Source organism: Salarias fasciatus, chromosome 8 (genome assembly GCF_902148845.1).
Source record: "Salarias fasciatus chromosome 8, fSalaFa1.1, whole genome shotgun sequence".
In the NCBI taxonomy this organism is placed as follows: Eukaryota; Metazoa; Chordata; class Actinopteri; order Blenniiformes; family Blenniidae; genus Salarias; species Salarias fasciatus.
In genome coordinates this window covers 7,756,094-7,776,805 of record NC_043752.1, presented here as the reverse complement: position 1 = coordinate 7,776,805, position 20,712 = coordinate 7,756,094, and the positions used below count along the sequence as shown (strand labels likewise).

The following is a 20,712-nucleotide window of genomic DNA, read 5'->3' as shown; positions in this document are numbered from 1 at the left end:
CCGGACCTGTGCAGCCACACGTGAAACCAAGAGGCTAGTCCTGCTTTAGCTTCTCAGCGCAGCTGTCAGAGAGGATGGAAATGAGGGGCCGAGAACTCGTCAAAAGGTGTTGCTTTTGTTTTACATGTCGCTAATTTGGGACCGGTATCACGAGAAGTCGACCAGCTCCTGAAAACAGCAGGTGGAGTTTTCTCCTGAGTGGTTGGAGAGATCGGTGGTCGTCTAATCTTTAACATCTCCTGAAAACTTCAATTCTGTCATGATATTTGATGACTTTTCTTTTGACTCTGAGGCTTTGTCAGCTCGAGGTTATCACATTTAGATCTGTTCTGTCAGGGAAAACTACAAAACCGTACCGGGACCTTGTTTGTATGGCATTTTCAAGTGAGAGTCAACTTCATCGTCTGTCCATACAAATGTCTGTGGACTCTCGATTGTTAGGGTTCATAGTGGATTGTTCAGTTTGTGTGTGTGTGTGTGTGTGTGTGTGTGTGTGTGGTGGCAACCAATGTTGCATTGTAGAAATTTATTTAAAAAAAAAAACAATACTTAATAAACTTATATCTGTAATCGGGCACAATGATGGACAGCCTTTCAATATTATATTGATTGTTTGTCAACCTTTAAACATCTGAACATGTAAGGATGAATAAGTTCAGAAGATGTTGGATTTCGAAACTCCCATGATCGCCTCAGTAACTCAACCGGGTGACAACGGTATTATTTATGGTCAGGACATCATTAAAAACAGTTTCATTCTTGCCACTTCTGGATATTTACTGTAGAATTGGTGAATCAGTGAAAATCAGACCGAGTTGTTCTTCAACAAATCAAGATTTTATCTGTCATTTGTACACATAAACAACAGTTTAGACATATCGGAATTCTTGTGCAGGTTTTGGAGGCACGGTTAAAAAGACAACACAACTGTCGAAGACGGTTGAAAAGCAACTTGCAAACAACCTGTTATGAGAGACGGTCATTTGGGCAGGCTACACTCTGGACATTGAGTGATCCTTATTTGAAAAAAGGATTTCTGTCATCTGTTTCCTGTGCTATCTTCCAGCTTCACGCCGTCTCTCATTCCAGGCGCCTCATGTCTGATTGCCGTTCTCTGCTCTGATTTCGTTCACCTGTGCCTGATTGTGTGATTGTCTTCACCTGGTGGCTCCACTATACATTGAGTTCAGTGTTGTGTTCTCGGTTTCTTTGTGTTTTCTGAGTTGCTGTATTCCCTGTGTTCCAGTTCACTTCAGTTTTCAGATTTCCTTTGACCAATATGAATCAACATTTTTAGAATATATCAGCTGGCACCTACTTACACCTGCATGCAAATCACACAAACTCATTTTGTTTCCAGCATGAACAAAAATGAACAATACTGAAAATCTCAATTTGAGGAAGCTGGTACGAAGATGACTGGGCTCCACGTGGAGCCACAGTGAAACCAAAAGATCAGTCATCGGATGGTCCCTGATCTGTATCTGAAAATGGGGAAATGAGTCAAATAAGAACCTGCTTTAAGCTTGTTTAAAGGAGAAATTTGAGTTAAAAGATGTCAATCTGTTTTACTTAACCCTCAGCATGATTCAGCTCTTTCAGTTCTTTAATAATTTCCCGAAGAAATATTGAAAAAAATAAAAGCCATTACAAGATCTGATGGGAAACGGTGGCTGAGATCTGCAGGTTAAAAAAAAAAAGAGACAACAAAATACAGTTGTTGATAGCATTCAAAGCAGCAGGTAGCAGACACAGTTTGTTATGCATCGCTGCGTTTGTCAGCGTCTGCAGAGAAGTTGCACGTTCATCATTGATTATAATAATGGAGTATATCCTTACGGGTCTACCTTTTTATTCAACATGCAGGTGAAAGAAAGCATTGAAAACAACAGACTGCTGCATGCTGGGAATGTGAAATGCGCTCTACAGTTGGTGGTTTTTAATAGGTGTGAATCCAGAAAAGGGTAAAAAAAACCCCAACTTTTTGTGTGAACAGAAACCTGAGCTCATCCGGAAAACACTGACTGCAGGTGGGTAGTCAAATTCTGAAAAAAAAACAAAAAAACAAAAGGAAAAGGAAGGCAGCTTTCAGTGAACAGAAAAGAGAATTTCTCTTCTTTCAAGAAATACAAAATATAATCCAAGCTGTTGTACAGATGCTAAAAGACCTGAGCTGTAGTGACGGAAGGTTCATCAGTGACATTTTTAAGAAAATAATTCCAAAAAAAGCAATATGTATAGAGTAAAAGATTATTTATTTCAATAAAATCCAATAATTGAGAATTTTTTTTTATATTAAAAACATGATGAAGGACACAATATTGCAGCGTTGTATTCTAAATAGGTCTAATGGTTCCAGTTTGTATTAGTCTAATTAAATTATCCTTCATCAACAAATCCCACAGCGACGACATTAACCCTCCACCGTTTAATTTAAGACAAAGTCATTTCCAGCAGAGGAGTTAATCTCAGAAACTAAATTAAAATCAAAGCTGCCTCTGACTTGTTTCCCCTCAGTGGAACCTGAGGACAGGAGGAAGAACATCTCATCTACTCATATTAACAACTCCGTCGCCACAAAATTACCTTCACTGACAACTGAGCTGCAGTCTCAATTACGCTGCAGAGAAACTAATTATGTCCTTCATCATGCTGGTCTTCAATGTATTTTTTTCTTGTTTTCCTTGACCATTCTCATAGATGATTAAAACATGCCCTTTCTTTTCTTTTAAAATTTTTTTTTTTTTTAATATAATGTATTAATTGGAAACCGGCATCATGTTTGTGACACAGTGCGGCCCTTTTCCTCGACCATATGTCATTATATGGACTCCTGTCACTTTAAGATATTAATCATGGCTGTTTTTTTTAGATATTTACCTCCCTGATGATCTAAGAATCCTCCTTTTTTAATTACTAATTAGGAAAAACTAGGATTTTCTTTCTGAGCTGTTTGAAAAGCCACCTGCTGTTTCCATGAATAACAATTAATCTGTTTCTAAAGAGAGTTTTAATTTGGTGGGTTTTTTTTTTTTTTTACCAACTCTATTCCAGAAGTCCTTCATGTCTTCATGTCTCTCTGTGCTTCAACTTGAGCAGTCTTCGAACTCTTGCCTGATTGGCCAGATATTTATCTTGTTTTCTTCCGGCTCGCAGGCCAAATTGGATGCCCCCTCCTTTTCTTCGCCTCGATACCAAATCTTCCTCCTCCTCAGCTCCAAACAGCTACATTTTTTTCTGCTGCTGGCTTAAATCAGGAATTAAACTTTGTTCTTCTGCTCTTATTCTTGTTGGGTGTTTTGTAACCAGCCCTGTTCATTGTAAAACAAATTTGCATTGAATTTGTGAATTTGGGGAAATACAATCATATTCCCAGACAAAAGTATCAAATCATTTGTCCTGACCGTTGTGAGATGACCTGGAGTTTTGTGAAAATAAAATATGTGCATATATATACAGTCTTGGAGGTTAGCACAGTATCTGTTGTTAAGGTTAGGTTGAAGACTTTTCTATTCAATAAAGGCCAACCTGGACCCCTTTCCGGTGAGGCTGCTGTAGGTTAAGTCTTTTTGGAGACCTCTCACTAACAGTGTTTAAAATGAATTTCTGATGTTGCAAAAAGTTGCTTTTGAATGTTTCGTGTCTGAAATCTGCTTTTTTCTTAAAAAAAAATAATCTTGAAAAAAGTCTGAATGGACTGAATTTACAATTTAAAAAAAAGCACTTCCTTCCAAGCACAGTTTACTGCCCCTGAAGTCCTGCATGTTCAGTCCACACCCAGCAGGGGGCGACAGCCTTCAGTGCATAAAAACACCATGCTCAGTGCACAACTGCTCCTAACTTCCTCCCCAGTAGCTGTGCTGTAGCTGCTCACTGCATGGGTTCACGCACCATTTCCCCCTCTTAGTTTGACCATCTTTATCTCAAAGAAACACTCATCAGCTCCCATTCAGCAGTGGCGGAGTTGCCAAGACAGCAGAAAGATAAAATTGCGGTAGCTGCTGTGCTCAGGTGGAGGAGTGGAGAGGATGAAAAGAGGCTTTGTAATAGGAAAAAGTAGAGATTGACAAATGTATGAACAGGTATGATCAAAGGACAAAAGGCGCGCACGCTGCGCCGAGCTCATCTGAGGCGTCCGCCGAGACCGCTGAACAATGTTTCCAGCCACGAGGGGCGTCATCGTCAGATCAAACAGGCGGCGGAGCGCTTCCACGTTCTCTTTCTTTGCAGAGCGCTGCCGGCAGAATCTGCAGAAGGAAGAACCTCTGTTTGCTTTCAGCGCTGTTGTGTAGTTCCACCAAAACAAACGTGCTTCCCTATGAGATCTGGATTTTCTCCTCATGTTTACGACGAGAGCAAGGACTTTGAACTTTAAAGGCTCACGTCAAGGACCCCTTTAAACGGCGTATTCAAGTGAAAACAGAAAACTTTTGTTGCGTTTAGGGCGTCTGTTTACACGACAACACTGAAAACACAACTTTCTGAAAACACTGCTACAGTTGTAAATAGTTTGAGGATATAACAAAGCTTTCGTGACCATGAGTGACTGTTGGAGACATTGAGAGCATTTTCAAGTACTCGAGGTGGGAACGTGTTAGCATTTAGCCTTCTGAAGCTAATTTTAGCTGCTGTGTGATCAGTAAACTTCTTCAAACTGTACAAATATAACATTTTCTGATCTACACTCAGGTCATTGAGCTGCTTTTCCTCAACATATTCCCTGTTTTTAGTAACTTTTTACTCTTTTGGTGCTGTTATGTAGCTTTTTGAATCATTATCCAACAAGAAACCTTAACTATGAATTTAAATTCACATTGCTTGGCAAACATATTTTAATTTACACCTTCCTGGACAAACGCTTGGATTCTTTACAAGACGAAACGGTTGAAACGAACATTTTCTCTGAAACTCGGTGCTGTTCTTGGCTGAGAACACACTTCATTTGGTGTTTGAAGACTTTTTTCGAGAGAGTCAGCTGAAAAAGTTTTTATCTTGGATGAGTTTCTCTGGAAAGTTGAATAAAGCTTTGTCTACTTCAGGTCTCGAGCTTCACTCCCACTCTCCATTATTAGTAATTTATTTTAAAGCGTTTATCTTTAGTATTTTTTTTTTTAAGGTGTGTTTCTTTGTAAAGACTTGGTTCAGGCAATGCAAGATTGATAGGTTATCATCATACAGCCAGAAATTTTCAAATAACAGCCCCGCAGCGCTGACAGCTTTATAATTAAAATGATGGACAATGTGTTCCCTGAAATTCAAACCTGACCTTCCTGCACCTCGTTTCATCTCCCCAGAGGACAATGTGACGATCTCCCTTTTTTCTTCTTTTCGGCTCTCAATCCCTCCCATCGTCTCACCTGCTCGCCACCGCGAAGAGACGCCCCCGTGCACGATTCGCTCGTTACAGGAGCGGATCCTCAGCCGGGCAGATTGGCACCCGGTTGCGGCGCCGTGAGTCACACGGAGGCGACGTGAGCAGGAGGAGAAACCACTGATGTGAGGGAATGCTGCTGCTGCCGCTGCCAGGAGGCATCAGATTGAGCAGATCGCGGAACATTAAAATATATTCACAATAAACCGTGGAGAACTGACACGCGAGGAGTTTTATAGGCGATAATGGTGGAGGGAGGATTGCTGAGCCTCTGCGTAATACTGCAAGGTCCTGACCTTATTATGTAAAGTGCTGTAATTGAATTGAAGTGAATGACGGATTGCCAGTTGTAAAGCTAAACAGAACTGTCTTGGCTGCAGATGCCTCATGTGCCATAACTTGCTGATTCCTCGATCCAAATATGCAAAATCATGGTGAAGCAATGCGACATACCCTTCACTGAAATGATTTTTAATCACAGCTTGAGAGAAAGTTATGGACAAAATGACCATAGCAGTCACTTTATCCTTTATGCGCAGTGAAAAAAAAAAAAAAAGATATGGTGATGGCAAAGATTTAATGACCTGAAGCTACAAAGTCATCGCAATAATTGCAGAATTTGTAAAATCAGAGTTGAAATATTAAATTTTTCTTTCAACATTTTGCTCAGAAAACAGCGTAGGGATAAAAACAGAACGTTTCCTGTTATTTACAAAACTGAAAAGTCTGATAATATGAAAACTTGCATAAAAACTTGCTTGTAATTCATTTTAAAGAAGTATTTTTCTATGGGAAAACGCTTCACTGTTGTTTTGCCCACTGTCTACCATCTCCATGTCTGAAACGCCTCGGCCTTCAGCAGAGTCACTACAATACTCTCGAGAAGGTCGCAATCACTCCCAGCATGTGTGGAGATGTCCTCGAGAAAGGCATAGAATGATGAGATACTCCTGGCACAGTTGAAGACCTTAAATCGCAGACCCATTGGGGAGTGGTGTGGAAGTGGATGTGACCAAGACTGCAAAGCATTCTGTACTTTCTCAAGTGATTAAAGTGTCGATACATAGATTCCATCCAACTTTTAAAAGAATAGTTTGAATGGAGTGCATTTCTCCAGTCCATTATCATGTGGTTAAATGTTGAGTTAACATGTCGAGTTTCCTGCCGCCCATCCTTCCTTTTGTAAGATATTAAATAATTTTGCCTCGTCATCGAAACCAGAGGTCTCAGTTAGTCAGGATCCAACTGACATAAAGTGTGTAAACTGGATTTATTCTTCATCCAACATCTATTTTACTTTACTTTTTTTGTCCAAATTAATATCATCTTCCAACAGATGTGAACCTACTGGCATTTCGTCCATCTTCAAACCTCCAGGAAGCTCAGTTTCAGAAATCAGTGACAATTAGGCTGACGACAGCTCCGCTAATCTCCACAAACGAATAAATTCAAATTATTCATGGATTTTTTTTTTTTCCTGGATCCACTCTAATCTCACTCATGTGTGACAACTGAATGCTAATGTCTGTTTCAACTACAGAACACTCACTGTCGTACAGATTCTACCTGTCTTGTTCTAAACACCATATTGTTGATGGAAGCAACACATAATCTAAAGCTGTGAATATAAAGACAGTTTATATTCAGGGCTCAGTCATATTTGTTTTTCCAGTTAATTTTTTTTGTAGTATATTACATGATGATTTGCCAAAAAAGTGCTATCTTTCTGATTGAGATTCAAGAATTTCTGTGTTGAGGAATGCCGACCTCCACCGGTTGCTTACTGGGTGCCATCTGTGTCACAGGGTATTCTGCATCATGTGTTTGGGGATCGAGGAAAAAGAAAAAAAAATACTTGGAGTTCTTCCAAAGAATGTTTGCCTGGATGATATACAGAGGATGGGCCCCCTTTGAGTTGCAGTTCCAAGAACCCTTCGAAGTTACGCAGCCGCCATCAGTCAAAAGGCGTCCCCACACACACCCTCGCTCACTGACACACACAGGTTTGACCATGGTCTGCATTTTAATCGCAGAGACAAGGGCGTCGGTCTGCCCATTACAATCATTGATCACATAATCATCTACAGTATGCAACATTAAAGAGTCACAAATAAACATCTGTTTCCAACATTGGATTACACAAACGTAAGCTACGTAAGCAGGGGAAAGAGAAGAAGTGATTTACAACAGGTGATTTGGTTATTAATGTGTACAAAGGCCTTTGGTTGGTTGGCTTTTCGGGGGGGGGGGGGGGGGGGGGGGAACATGTTACAATGTTGGTTTGCTGTACATGACTTCATTTAGGTTTTCAAGGCACATAGATCAAAGTAACAGCACAGAAAAGTACATATCCTCGGCTGTACACTTCCAGAGACAAAGGTATGACCAGCTCGCCGAATTCGTCGGTTTAAGCTCAACCTGCTGATTTCACCTTAAAAAAAAAAAAAAAAAAAAGAAACGCTACAGAGTTGTACCCCTTGCTGATGAGTCTGAAGCCACGCTGAAGTGTACAAGCTGCACCTTCGCTTTCTGAGAAGTGTGTCCAGCGTATCCACCCAGTAAAACGTGTGTAACTCTGGTTTTTGGTTGGCGAGGAGACACAGATGGCGGGAGTCCTTTCCCCCCATGCAAGAACAAACAGAGGATACCATAAATATGAGTTTATATTAAACGGTGCATCCTCAAGAGTGCACGTTGTAGCCCTTCACAAATAAACGCACGTCTCGGAGATCGAGAGAGCAGGAAGGCAGAGGAATTTCCTCATCGCCTTCCGCCTCCCATCTGTACACTATACAGCGGTGGGATCTGGCCAGAAGTCCAGATAAATGCCCCTCATGGACGTACGATACATACGAGATCAGATTTTTCTCCCCCCACCTCCACAACAAGCTCATTTTGAAGAGAGTTCACACAATGAAAAAGAAAGCAGATACTTCATCTCCTGGGCGGTCTTCTTAGCGCTACATTTCCACTGACTTTGGCACAAACCGTATTTTATCGACATCTATTAAACATCAGAATGGCCCATTAAGTACATTGAGTCCGTTATGCCCGTCCAAACAGCCGGCGGCGGCAACAATAGGCAAAGTGCGTGTTCTCTCAGCATGGTTCAGTACGTCTCCACTCGGCTCAGTTTGGGTGGGTGTAAAAACCCACGTCAGCTCATATTACTCCTCAGTCGGCCGTGCACGCACCAACAGGGGGAGGGAGGAGGCAGGATGGAACCACGCAGAACAAAAGTAATTAACTGTGGATGAGGAGAGGAGCGCTCCCACACTGCGGGCTGGAAGGCGCTAAATACCTCCACTGTGACGTGGCAACGCGTTCTTCACTTTGGCACAAACGCAAACACGGGAGCATACGGAAAGACGCGGCGCGTTCCGCCGCGACTCAGAAATGATCTCTCTGCTCGTGGGCATCAGCCATGTGGGTCACAGTGACTCCCCTCGCGCGGCGCTGATCGCCCTCATCATCTTATGCGTTACTAAGACAATGATAAAAAAACAGCTGACGTCTGCGTGACACACTGTGAGCAACGATCATATGGACCCGCTCCTACACAGAGCCTGGAACTATCAGCTGAAGTCGCTGCAACAGTCGCTGTGTCTTTCTGCGTCGCATGAAAACAGGAGCGGTTCTACCCTGCTGGTTTGTGTGTGTGTGCGTGTGTGCGGTCTGATATAACGGTTGTCAGCAGCAACCTCTCAGGGCACGCGCTGTCATGCTTCCTCATTTCTTTTGATTGCACAGATTGATGGCTTCTGACGCGGCTGATGCACTGGGACCGAATCGATGTGAAGCCGCAGCATATGGCCGGCCGCCTTGCCGCGCGGGCCTCGGTGGTTGTTTGACGAACCTCCCAGCAACAGGGAGTCGGAGAGAAGTTGCTGTGCAGCGAGAGACTGACAGCTGAAACGGAAGCGGTTGATCAGTCCGTCTGTCAGCGTTTATGGAGTGATAAAGTCGAAAAAGTTCTGGTTAATGTGGTCTTTTATTGAAGCCTTTTTTTTTTTTCACTAGAGCACTGTTATTGGAGCGGGTGCTTTTGACAAGACATTAACGTCTAGTTCAGCAAGATCATCACTCACAAGCTCACTTAGAAAGCTAATGGCACCATCGGATAGTTGAGTTTAGGCAGTAGCTACTTTGGAAAATTAAAAACTAATACAAATATAACAAACGGTTGTTTGAAAGGGGTGTTTGTTCATACATTGCTTTCTACGTGTGTTAAATTATTGGCACAAGTATTGATTTATTTTTTTAAATGCCATTGCTTAAAGCTAGGGTTGGCAATCTTGGAAAACTAGCATGTAGCACGAATGTAGCATCTCCCCAAGGCTCCGCCCAGCTCCCACCCCATTGGAGGGGCTCCCGTTGGGAGCGGAGACGCGCTGTGCGCGGGGCGCTTCCGCATCCAGTGCGTTCCTGGCGTAACCTGTCCGCAGCGCTTCGTTTTTTTCGTTTTTCTTTATTTGCACTACGCCAAGTTATGGCGCACTCAACGGTAAGTAAACCCCTAAAACATTCTTCTCCGCCATTCTGCAACAACGCTCCATCCTTCTACGCGCGCACTGAACCAGGGTCAGTGCACGCCATTGACATGTGCGCGCAGGGGGCAGGTCGAACGGCGAAGGAATTTGATTGGTTTAAAAAAAGGTGTCCCCTCAAGACTATTGGTTGTTGTTTTTCCCGTTTTACTCCTGCTGTAGACAGCGGATATTTTCCAAACTAATTTAAAAACACGCTATGAATTGCTTCCCATCGGGTCATAAAAATCATTTTAACCAGTATTTAAAAAAATGTATCTCATTCAGATCGCCAACCCTAGCTTTAACCATGACTGTAAATAAATATGGACCACATTTTTCTGGAGGTGATGACTGAGGTAATGGCAGAAACGCTCAAAACAATGTAGTTAGCTACGAGTTCACGCTGTCGGTCGATTTTGTAATGAAACCGCATAAACAGAAAACTATACGTGATAAAAATGAACAATGAGTGCACAGACATTCATATGGACAATGAAGTTTGATATTAATTTTTTTCCCCGTTTACTTGGAGATGGACATCCAAAACGCATCAAAAGTTTTCTGTTTTCATTTGCATTTCCAGTAAACAAGTCATTGCCCTCTGGTGGCTTGTTGCAACGCAAATTGTAAATGCTGCCATCTTCATGTTAGCATATGTCAACGAGTAAAGTCACAAATAAGTTTTCCATTTTCTGTTCAAATTATTGAGGTAATTGATGCTTCATTAATGGGGCAGTGCATGTTTGCACCATTTGCTGTTCGTGGATTCACACTTTTATCCAACATGCTAATGAGTCTCTACTATATTTTTCACTTGTTTCCTGTTTATCATCAGTTTTCAGCATGTTAATCTGCTGGCATGAAGAAAGAGTAGTGTCATTTTAGAGAGAATATTGTGTGGGTCAAGGTTTGTTGTCCTCACACAGATTTAAAAGTAAACTACATAAAATGAAACATAATTAAATAACAATGTAAACTCCTAACGCACAGTGCAGAGCCAGTGTTCAAGTGGAAATAAAACTAAACCTACCAATGTTGAGTGGATTTTCTAAAAAGCTCAAATTGCTTACTAAATTGATGACCTTGTGAGCTGCAGTTCAATATTTGGTGAATTGACCATCTGCTGAGGTCTGAGCTGAGAGGATGAGGCACTTTCTATTTCACTTCTACAACTGATTGATCGTTTCTCCCAGACAGGAAATAAACAAGCATCAAAGGTCATCTTGTCTTGGATGAAATCTCTGACCCATACAGGAAACTTCCTGATCCCTGGCACTGAACTCTTCAACATTTAAAATGACAACACTGAATTGGAACACGTTTCAAATGAACAAGTTTGACAAGTATACCTTCTGTCCTCCAAATTTTCAATCATATACTGATACATCAGAAAACCTGACCAGATAACGATAAATGGAAATTTTAAATCTAGTATCTTATTGCAATGCAGTTAGTTTGATGCTGAACTACGTTTTCCTGCTTACTGTTTTCAGCCTCCAGGTCATTGGATTCGGTCCAGAAGCTTTGAGTCATGATTGCATTTACAGAATTTTCTATTTAAAATAGTTGCATTAATCACGATCTAAGAAAAGATGCGTTGGTCATCCATAGCAGCAACGTAACTGGGTCAGCAGTGGCCAATGGCAACATCTACATTTTGTGTATGACTTTATTGAGCATGGCAGTTCTGTGTGTGGGAGGAAGCTGTTTTCATTTGGACAAAGAGTGACCTTGGTGGGAAAGTCCTTCTAAAGCATGAAAGACAAATTAGATGCTGAACACCTATTTGCTCCCCGTTGGAGATGTAAACATCTCATTTTCAATGTATGAATGTGCATTTTTTTTCTCCGAGTTAGATAATATTTTTAAGATTAACCCATGTTAGAAGGTCAGTTCTTCTTAAGGTTTCTTCTCGTGAAACGCTGCTGTGTTTGGATCTGATAAATTACTATATTTATATTTGGGCACTGCTAGGGCCTACAGTATTAAATGTGGACAAGGACTAGCTGCACTTTGATAAAGCAGGCGTGAAATTACAAGGACTCGTGTGTCTGGAAGCCGACCAATCAGAAGTAAGCCACAGTCCAGCGAACATCACAGACACAGAGGCTGTGGAGACTTCGTTTCAGACACTGGGTGACATAAGAGTGGTATAATAAATTAATTTTTTTTTTCCAAAACCATGGAACAGCAAGTCCAGAGGGAATCCACCATATGAGGGAAAGCAAAGATAGACAAAAATGATCTTTATTTTTGATCTATACACGGGGTGTTGACTACTGGAGTTTTGTCATTGGGAACTCAAGCACACCGCATTAGAGCTTGTAGATTCCTGATTTATTCATCTAAACTGCAGAGACTCTCAAATGCAGGTTGATTACTTTGTATTTTTCTGTGCCTCCCTATCATTTACCCACTCGCACAGACACCGTGCTGTTATTACCTTTCCTGTATTGATGCAGCCCACTCTGATTTTAAAAGCTGTATCTTCACTCATACCGTGGTTTCATGTGCCTGAGCCTGACTTCGACGTCCTACTTCCTCACCTCCTCCCCGTTTGACAACACGACACATGTTCCTGCCTTTTGTGATATTTCCGTCTTTCTTCAAGCGCACGCCGGCTGAACCGAATGCGAATCTCAGGCGCGCACTTCACGATGAAAACACAAGATGCAGAACTTTACAAGCATGTATTGGCTCTTTACACCAGCACAATAGGGGGGGCAGCTGTCATAAAATCAGAACACAGTATAAAGTACTTACAGTGGGTTTCACATCCCTGACCCAAATTTACCCAATGCCGTGGCAGGGTACGCCTCACAAATTTGCTTCGATTTGTGCCATCCATGTGCGGTTCTCTCCCCAAGAGGCTGACGGAAAACATTTCCTATATACAAAGTCGAGCTGTTTCGAAGGAGCAAGGTTATAGAGCATCTGCACAGATGATTTCCCATTCTCACACTCGATCAATAATCCAGGATGTTAAATGCGAGAGTTTGCGGATCAATGCAGCTTCTCCTTTGAAAGTGCCTGCTCCAGAGGAAAAGGACCATCCTGTGCTTATCAGTGAAAACAAGAGCTCTGCTGTTATGCTGTCTAATCATCTGATTAAATGTAAGTCGGATGCTATTTATCTCTGATTGTGGATATTGCTATCTTTGAAAGACTCAAGGACAATGTAGCGCTGGCTGCTGGCCACTGACATATTTGGCCAAGCACTTCCACACTGAGAGAAATCAATGGCAAACCTTTTTCAGCTTAAAGAACCTTTGTCGAGTGGAGTGGGGAGGGTCCAAAGTCTCTCAGACGGCTTGCTGCCAAAGGTAGACTCGTCCTATTATCTCTTTGTTCCGCTCACAGCAGTCCGCTCTCAGATGTTGCGTCTTGTTTTGATTTTGCTTTTGTCAGGGCCGCTTCAGAAGGGCTCAATAATAAGCCTCAAGCTGGCAAGCGCAAACAACAATTATGAATGTTTGGTTTTGACATCGCTCGTCTCAATGGTGCTGAAAATCAGTCAAAATAAATGTCGTATACGCTCTGCCTCGGGGTTAACTGGCTTAAAATGCTTCATTAACCCAATTATAAAGAGATTTTAGCTTCAATCAGTGGACTTTTCCTGACCTTTGCAAACCATTTAAAATTGTTTATTTTTCACGTAGACTTTGCTCATCTGTCCGCGTACGATGTTACATCATCCTTTCGCCTCTGCCTTTTGCAGCAGGGGTCACCGGCGGGGCGCTTGGCAGCCGATCAGCATGGAAGCTCCAAGCGCCGTTGCTCAATCTCTCCCTCCGTCCCGGCTGAGTTACCGCCGCCTCTTTACGCTTCAGATGCTGGTCTGCAGCTCCCCGTTGAGCAGGGCGGCGTTGTGCGCCTCCAGGTTGGCGGAGATGATCATGGCCTCGTTGACCATCCTGCTCCTGTCCGCCCTGCTGTCGCTGCGCTCGATCTCGTCCAGGCCCGCCACCTTCTTCAAGCACAGCACGTTCTGAAAGCTCTTCTTGAAATTGTCAGACAGGAAGGCGTACAGGATGGGGTTGGCGCAGCTGTTGGCGTAGCCGAGCACGACGACGAAGTCGAACGTGCTCTTCACGGCCGAGGTGGGGTTGATGGAGCTGGTGACCGAGGTCACGTTGAAGACGTAGAAGGGCAGCCAGCAGAGGACAAACACCGCCACCACGATGGACACCATCCGCGTCACCTTCCGCTCCGAACGCTTACGCTTGGTCGAACCCACTCGCATCCCAGATGACTTCACCTGCGAGAAAGGAGGTTATCATTAACTGAATGATCGAGGAAAATATCACTGCTGTGGTTCTATGAAAAGAATACTAAGTAAACAATGTAAACATCGAGAAATATAGGTTGAATAACAAACATTTACACACCAATTATATTTGCACCCCAATCTAAAAATTTTATGAAAAAACTGAGAAATCTGAAACATATACAAGTTATATAATCAACCTATGAGGAGTGAAAAGTCTTTTTTTTGTCAGTCAGTCATGTAGTCCTTCCATCCATCCGTCCGTCCGCCACTGAATCAACCACCTGAAGTCAGTATTTTATTGTATTTAGACTGATTTCCCTTGTTGAGGCTTCATATATACTTTGCTGTGGACAGATGAAGGTGGTGGCCTCCTCAGGAAGCCATGTTCTAAAATCCTGCCATGGGGATGTTATCATACACCTGGTTCTGCATTAGCAGGAATTTACCTTATATAGTAAAATTGGTTTTGCTCAGGCATAAAGGAAAAGTAAAAAAAAAAAAAAAACAACAGAAAAATGCACTCAAATATCCACATATTTTGCCCATCTTGAATGTTTAATCAAGATGGATAACCAGGAGAATATTCATTCAGGCAAATTTCATAGAAAAAGACGGTCCAGCTTTAGCCTGAACCTACCGGTGTGAGATGATAATTAAAGCAGCAGAATCTCACCTTGACTATAATGAGCAGGTAGCACAGGCATATGACTGCCAGAGGCAGGAAGAATCCAATGAAGAAGGTGTAGAATATGAAGGCAGTGTAGTAGACGTCCTGGGGCTCCGGCCACACGATCCCACACACTGGCACCTTGTTCAAGCCGCTGAAGATCAGAGTTGGCAGGATGACTAACAGCGACACGCCCCATACCGTGAGGTTAATGAGTTTGGCTACACGGGGCTTTCGCCATTTTGTGGATTTAATAGGGTGGACCACAGCCAGGTATCGATCGATGCTCATCACCATCAGACAGAAGATACTGGTGAACTGATTCAGAGAGTCTAGGGCAGGTTAAAGGAGAGGGAGGAAAGTGGTGGAGAAAGCATAAAAGTAGAAAGTCAGGTTGTGTTTTTGTTTTTTTAATTACAGAAGATAATGAATCAAGTTGAATTTCCTCTTTGAGGAACATCAAAGGTCCTCAATGTCAAATAGAATTGTTTAGTTTCCACAATAAACCACTTCGCGTTTGACTCACCTACAGTCATGATCACCCTGCAGAGAGCCTCTCCAAAAGGCCAGTGCACCAGCGCCAGCTGCAGGGCGATGAACGGCAGGCTCATCATGCACAGCACGTCCGCCACCGCCAGGTTCAGGATGTAGATGTTGGTCACCGTCTTCATTTTGGCGTAGCGCAGGATGACGTAGATGACCAGGGTGTTCCCGCACAGTCCCACCGCGCACACCACGAAGTAGATGAACGTGATGACCACGGAGCTCGTCTTGTCCTGGTGAGGCTCGCTTGCTTTGGTGATGTTGGGGTCGAGATCGGACTCGTTGCCCTGGATGTAGCTGTCGTACAAGAGGGGCTCGGGGATGGAGATGTTTGGGGAAGCTGGGAGGTAGGGCCACTGATCTAAGGCCATGGCTGCTGAGTATTTCACTGGCAGTTGAGGGAATTGAATAGTTAAAGAGGATCAGGCCAAAGTGGTCAAGCAGTAGGCCAGTGAAGGTAAATTAACACATTGATCTTGACACACAAATCTATAGAAGTCAGGTTGAAGGGACTCCAGGGGCTTTTCTTCATGATACAACATAGGATCAAGGGAGGAACTCGACACTTTGAGGTGTATAGATCTTGTGTCTCAGGGGATTGGACTGTCTGAGGATTTCCATAAACAAGGAATCTCCCAATTATCACATCCCAGCAGCAGAAACATGAAGCAGCAGTTCTATGGAGACAGAGAGACAACAGAGTAAGAACATGGCATGTTTGGCCAAGAAACCAGGAACTGGTCCTTGGAAAAGCAATTACTGTCTTCTGAGATCCATGGCAACAGTCCCAAGGTTATTGTACTGAACTGCTTTCACACCTTCAACCTGAAAAACATGGAAAATACCCCACCGGGAAGGTAGTACAGGTGGTAGAGGCAGATGATCAACTCAGCGAGAACTGAGTCCAGGGGGATTGTAGGAGATGTATAAAACACCGACTCACTGGAAACAGAAAGAGGATACCTTCAATGATTCTTTCTCAAACCCGGTCTGGCAGTGCCCTCCTCCCTGAACTCTTTAGAGGTTTCCCTGCTTCAAAAAAACTCACTGCAGCTCTGCAGAAGCCTGATAACAAACCATTTTCTTGAATCCCAGAGGAGGGAGACATCCAGAGCATCCACAGAAGAGAGCTGCAAGACCAGGTTTGAGAAGGACTGACTTCAATCTCTTGTTGAATACAATGCTGAAATTCTACTTAGTACACTTTTCTGATTAAAATCAGTCAAAATCCCCATTTTGTTCATGCTTACACTGCATGCCATTTCACTTTCTCAACTGGTAGCAGAGATCATGAATCCTCCGGCAGCAGCGGTCCAGGTTCACGCATACTCCTCCCCCACCTCTACATGCATTCAGCAGGGTAAGCCTGAGCCACAGAACGATGAGGGCAACGCGCTACTGAAGACAAATGTTTATTCAATTGATCTTGGGGACAAACAGCTCTGACACGGGAGCAGGACCGCTCACTTTTCTCTTCCACCCTGCGGTGACAACCGAGCTCTGGCTTCAGCAGTCCAGCTCAGTTTTTTGTTGTTTGTCTGATTTACGTGGTCAAGGGACAGAAGCTGGTCGGAAATGGTCGAGTGAAAGTATTTCAAGGACAACACGAGTCGTGTTTATGATCAGCGTTTGTCTTTTTATGAATTCTGCAAATGACTAAACCAATAAAAACTGCAGTTCGATTCCGTGCAGCTCCGCATGACATCCATCCATCAGGGCTGTGTGACGCTCAGACAGACTGAAGCAAACACCATCTGTCACTCAACTTTCAAAAGCTGCTCACTTATTTAACATATACAGCTCAATTATGAATGAATATAATATTGTTCCGTCCTTTATAACATCCTGGTCCAGTGTGTTTGCTTGAATCTTAAATGTACGCTTTGAATCTTGATGCCAGCTGGTCATCGCCACCTCTGGCTCCTGCTTGTACGATCATTGAGGAATATCGGATCCCAACACTGAAACCCACCGTCCAATATGTACGAGATCATAAGCTCCCAGCCTGTGTTTCCCTGGAGCCCCCTCCACCCTTATTACCCCACCCACTCCAATCAACATACAGCCTTAAAAAAAAAAAAAAATCATCTCTGCAAGTAAGCTCCAGATAAAAAAAGTGTCTCATTGTGGTTCTATTTGATGCATTAAAATTTAATTTTGACAACTTTGACGCAAATACCCCCCCCCCCCACACACACACACACACACACATACCATCTCAAATGTAAGCTAATTTACATTACTTAAATTACATTTAGTTGAAAGTCATGAAGTTGAGAAAAAATCAATATCCACTGGACATATTAGCTTCGTTTTCACCACATTAGGTGGCATTGTCACCAGTAAGTATTCAATTTACTTTATTTAGTAAAAAAAAAAAAAAAAAAAGTAATATCGATATAAAACATGAATTTCCCACTAAAAAATGTTGGTGAACTCAAGAGCAATTCATGATTTTAACCATGAAAATGTTGTAAATTGCACTTAAGTATGAATAAATTACCCTAAATACAACCTATTTTTTCAGATTGGGTTTATCTGAGAACATCTGCAATGCACTATTGCAAATGAAAGATGGGAAAAATGAAGAAATGTCATTAAAAAAATGCAAAGTTTGCAAATTTAATCAACGAAACAATTGAATCCACAACATTCTGAGCTGCAGACATCAGTGGAGGACTAACCACTGTGGGATGAATGAGTGAGGGAAATCAAAGGATGAGCGTGTCACAGATACAGGCTGGATGAGTGGCAGCTGTGTGCTTCAGTTTATTGTAATTGCAAATCAGTGCTGCATTTCCACCAAGAACAGACAGGGTTTCTTCGGAGAAAATCCTAAATTGAGTGCTGCAGCTGTCAGCAGTGCCTGTGTGAGTGGATGAGGGGATGCCAGGGAAGCAGCAGCAGCAGACACCTGACTGGATGACTGGATGGCTGGATGCAGCCTCACACACACACACAACACTACTGTGGACGCACTCTCCCACAGGCTTAGACCTTATCTCTCAAGGACACTTTGGCGTGACTAATCCTTTAAAAAAAAACTTAGATTACTTCGAATTTCTACAAACAAGTCATATTATTCCCTGCTGTTTCCGCTCCACCTGCTCCATATCTGCGCTGCGCACCTGCCGTAGGACACCCAATACACCGAGGACCGCGCGTTTTTGCGCATGTTGGCACGAATTATGGGAGCAAAAAGCTGAAAAGCCACGCGCCACAATCTCACCTGCAGGGCAAATTGATGTCGGATGAAATAAAATAAAACTTATAACCTGATGTCTGTAGACGTGAACGTGAAAGGAACGCGTTTGGCTTCAGTGCGCACAAAGCACAAACCAAAGTCCACACAGAAATGCCGACAGACAGAAAAAAAAAAAAAAAAAAGCTAGAAACTCTCTCACTTACTCTCACAACGAAAACTCCATCCTTAAATCACGTCCACAGAGGCGACGTGTTGAGAGAGAGAGAAGCGTCCAGCCGCTCCGACGCGGCGCTGAGGCGCTGGGAAGCTGCATCCCTCCTTTCATCCACCTGCTCCCCGCGGCGTTACGCACGGCCCCGCCGGCGCTCACCCGCCAACTCCCCGCCTCAGCCGCGGCTCCCGGTGACCATCACTACATCTCTCAGGTCATTCCTCCCCGGAGGTGCGAGTAATTTATTCCGCGTCTGCAGGAGGAAGTTTCCGCAGACGCTGTTTGATAAGAGGAGAAGGAGACGCAAAAAAAAAAGGGGAAAAAAAAAAGCCGGCGTGCGCGTCCGACGGGAAAGTCTTGGCATGAGAGAGAGAGAGAGAGAGAGAGAGAGAGAGAGAGAGAGAGAGAGAGAGAGAGAGAGAGAGAGAGAGAGCGTCATTCCACTTGGGTATTGACTCATGACAGGACAGGAGCTGTTATGTAATTTTTAAAATAATAAAATAAAATAATTTTTAAAATAATAAGATAAAATTCTATTCTTTAATAAAGATCCTCCAAACCCTTTCCGGCCAGTTGATATCCCACCTGCCCATCCTTTGAAAGCCTTTCTTTACTTGAAACTAAAACCTCCGTTTACATTATGTTTCAAGTGAAAAGTAGTGTTTCGGGGTTGCAGAAACAAAAATGACCTTTGACACTGACAGGCAAACATACCAAAAAACGATGCAGTGAGCATGCCGGGCCACGAGTTGGTGCTGTTTGTTTTTATAATGAAACCACAAGACACATTAGTTAGTTTGTGAGAAGTAATAGAATAATACATATCATGTTAAAAACTGATCAAAGTGAGAGTCGCTGTTTTGGCCTCTTTATTGTTATTTTGTTTGTTTGTGTTCTTATTGTAAATTGGTTTTGGGGTATAAAGCGACAGCTTATTGTTTAATTACGTTACGTGGCTTGAATAGTTATCATTTACTGGCAAAAGTCCTATTGTCAAAACAGAACTAAAATAGGCCATATCTCCAAATCCACCAACTAATAATGCTATTTTTCATGGTATTAGAAAGTTATTTAATAATTGGATGCAAAATATCTAAACGACCTTTCTAAAACACCTACATTTAAAGCACATTCCCCAAATAATAAATTATATCAAAATGATGAATATTGTGGAACAAATGTAAATACAAAATGTGGATTTTTCTCTGTTAAAACAGGAGTTCTTGTCTACAACAATGCACATAAAAAAATACATGTTAACTCAGTTTGATCAAGTTTTCAGTTTCAGTCATTTATGCAAGTATGAGTACAATTATAAAATAATAATAAAAAATACCTGGAAACATTCTCTAAAGCCTCTCTCACTTCCAGGCTGCTGTGGTAGACCCCCCCCCCCCCTCCCCTCAGGGGGGGCGCATTCTTTGAGGAGCTTGCATGTTCTCCCTGTGCTTGTGTGGGTTTTCCCTGAGCACTATAGCTTCATGCAACATTGTGAAGAAAACATATTGCGTTGCATAAAATAGAAATATGATACAGAAAGTACAAAACTAGACATGATTTTAAATATTAGTGACTCTACATTTCCCATGTTGTGTTTGCACAACTTTCTACTGCCTTACGTCTAAAACTTGGATAAACTGTGCACAGTAAAAAAAATTTTTATTTTTTTTTTAAAGCATGCATTTTGACCTGAGCCTCACCAGGTTTGAAATAATTGGCTTCAGCACCAAACTCAGCCTTCTCAATGCTGTTGTTTGCAATCTCAACATGAGCTTAAAACACACTGTGAATTTCATCATTTGACATTTTATGTGTGCTGAATTGCATTTCACTGCATTTTGCACCAGAAGGCTTCATTAGAAGAAAATATAAATGTTAAAGGTGGAACTTACCTGAAGCATCCAGTGGATCTGTAT

At 42.5% G+C, this 20,712-nt stretch overlaps 1 protein-coding gene across 1 annotated transcript; it reads right to left on the bottom strand.

Moving 5' to 3' along the window:
- Nucleotides 1-13,679: 13,679 nt before the first annotated feature.
- LOC115393416 (somatostatin receptor type 2-like) lies at nucleotides 13,680-15,994 on the bottom strand. The gene is made up of 3 exons (XM_030098399.1): nucleotides 15,364-15,994; nucleotides 14,844-15,169; nucleotides 13,680-14,158 (listed from the first exon to the last, which is right to left on the bottom strand). The coding sequence occupies exons 1-3, from the start codon at nucleotides 15,749-15,751 to the stop codon at nucleotides 13,727-13,729; spliced, it is 1,146 nt and encodes a 381-aa protein (XP_029954259.1). The 5' UTR covers nucleotides 15,752-15,994; the 3' UTR covers nucleotides 13,680-13,726.
- Nucleotides 15,995-20,712: the final 4,718 nt, after the last annotated feature.

What these genes read in the sequence shown, in the direction of transcription:
- LOC115393416 (XM_030098399.1), bottom strand. Translation starts at nt 15,751, where the DNA reads ATGGCCTTAGATCAGTGGCCCTACCTCCCAGCTTCCCCAAACATCTCC. An exon ending in CAGGGTGATCATGACTGTAG is followed by an intron (nt 15,170 to 15,363) that starts GTGAGTCAAACG and finishes AACCTGCCCTAG; the next exon opens with ACTCTCTGAATCAGTTCACC. An exon ending in ACCTGCTCATTATAGTCAAG is followed by an intron (nt 14,159 to 14,843) that starts GTGAGATTCTGC and finishes CCTTTCTCGCAG; the next exon opens with GTGAAGTCATCTGGGATGCG.